This window comes from Otolemur garnettii, unplaced genomic scaffold (genome assembly GCF_000181295.1).
Source record: "Otolemur garnettii isolate 467f Iridium unplaced genomic scaffold, OtoGar3 scaffold00044, whole genome shotgun sequence".
NCBI classification, from domain to species: Eukaryota; Metazoa; Chordata; class Mammalia; order Primates; family Galagidae; genus Otolemur; species Otolemur garnettii.
The window spans coordinates 5,263,604-5,265,195 of record NW_003852439.1 but is presented as its reverse complement, the minus strand read 5'-3'; the positions used below and the strand labels follow the sequence as shown (position 1 = coordinate 5,265,195).

The following is a 1,592-nucleotide window of genomic DNA, read 5'->3' as shown; positions in this document are numbered from 1 at the left end:
CCTGAGCCAAGGTGTTTGAGGTTGCAGTGAGCTATAAGGAAGCCACTGCACTCTAACCCAGAGGGACGCAGTCTGTCAACAAAAAACCCCAAACCCTGACTTCAGAGGATTAAACAAGAACCCAACTCTCGTCTTCCTTTGCTCTATAGAAAACAGCAGAACAGAAAATCCAACTGCATTTTAGTGATTTATAACCTTTTATTAGTGCAGGTGTCTAAGTACAATCGGGGTGCACATAGAACAGTGTCACGTTCCTGCTCTTCTCCGTTGGAACAGTGTCTTTTTTCATTCATGTGACTGCAGAAGGCACTTGGTCTGGGTGAACTGTGTGTGTCTGAGGTGTGGAAACCAGGAGGGGGGGGGGGGAAGAATTCTCAAACCAGGGCCTTACTCCAGAAGTCAGAAGGGTATATAGGTTAGGGGATGGGTTGGGAGTGTGGGGCAGTGGCACCCATTTTGGTGACTTTCTCCCCATTTCATGTAAACAAAGTTGCCAGTGACTGGTTACCGTGGATATATTTCCTTCTAAGAACATCTCTGCACAACTCCACACAATCCATTGGTAGAGCGGGCAGGTGCGTTTGTGATTCCTTTTTGGTTTTTCTCCTCATCTGGTACATCATAAAAACTTAAATTTAGGCCCTGAATACAGGGTGGTGGCTTTTGTATTCATTGTGTGAAGGGTGTCTGTGAGCTCTGGAATTTGAAAATGGATTTTGACAATGCTAAGTAGAGTCTGCTGGGTTTTGTTGTTTTGTTTTTTTCCTGCTGTTGTGCAAAACTCTAGCAAGTTGTTTATTCACTGGCTTTGGTTCCATTGAAGTCTGCATCTCGCGTGTCCATTTCCTCCTCAGGCCCATCCGCGTTTTCAATAACTCGACGTCCTCCAGACCTTCTAGAAGGAACAAAAGAGGTCTCGTTTCCTCGCCTGTGGGTTTTAATAAGAAAACACATGTTTTTCTTTAGTAAAGAAATCTCCCTTGAGGTTGGAATAGATTCTTTTTTTAAGGGGCAGAAAACAAAACACAAACATACTGAAAACAAATGAGATGCAGATATTCAGGTTGAAGTCAACAGATCTTGGCTAGTCTTAAGGTATGGTTGGGTTTTTTTAATTTATTTTTTTAATTGGGATGCATTGAGGGTACAAAGAATTAGATCACACTGTTTGCATTTGTTAGGTACAGTCTCTCTTTGCTTGGTTACAATTAATCAGCTGAAATAGGGGGAAAGGTTTTCCAAAGCAAGCCTACCTGATTTTCTCCCTGTCTGGCTTGGTCATTTGATGACCCACTGGATTCTGGTCTGCTGCGGTCTTTGATGTCAAATTGGAAGGGGATTTAAAAAGGCAAGTGGGAGGGAGGGTTCTGTGTTTGCATGTTTTTATTAACACCCAGTGGGGCAGAGATGGAGGAGAAAGAACATACTGTGTTCTCCATTTCCTTGCCCTCAATTCATAAAGAAAATAAGTGGGCTCGGCGCCTATGGCTCAAGTGGCTAAGGCGCCGGCCACATACACCTAAGGTGGTGGGTTCGAATCCAGCCCAGGCCCGCTGAACAACAATGATGGCTGCAACCAAAAAAAAAAAAAA

At 43.8% G+C, this 1,592-nt stretch overlaps 1 protein-coding gene across 3 annotated transcripts in view; it reads right to left on the bottom strand.

The window, feature by feature from the left end:
* Positions 1 to 178: 178 nt before the first annotated feature.
* Positions 179 to 1,592, bottom strand: part of MYH11 (myosin heavy chain 11) — a 117,667-nt gene continuing 116,253 nt past the window's right edge. For 2 of the 3 annotated variants that reach the window (XM_012805743.2, XM_012805742.2), the window contains one exon: positions 179 to 928. In XM_012805743.2, coding sequence (XP_012661197.1) covers positions 796 to 928 — 133 coding nt within the window. In that variant the 3' untranslated portion in view covers positions 179 to 795. The remainder of the gene's footprint in view (positions 929 to 1,592) is intronic. The other variant, XM_012805741.2, reaches the window with a different exon arrangement.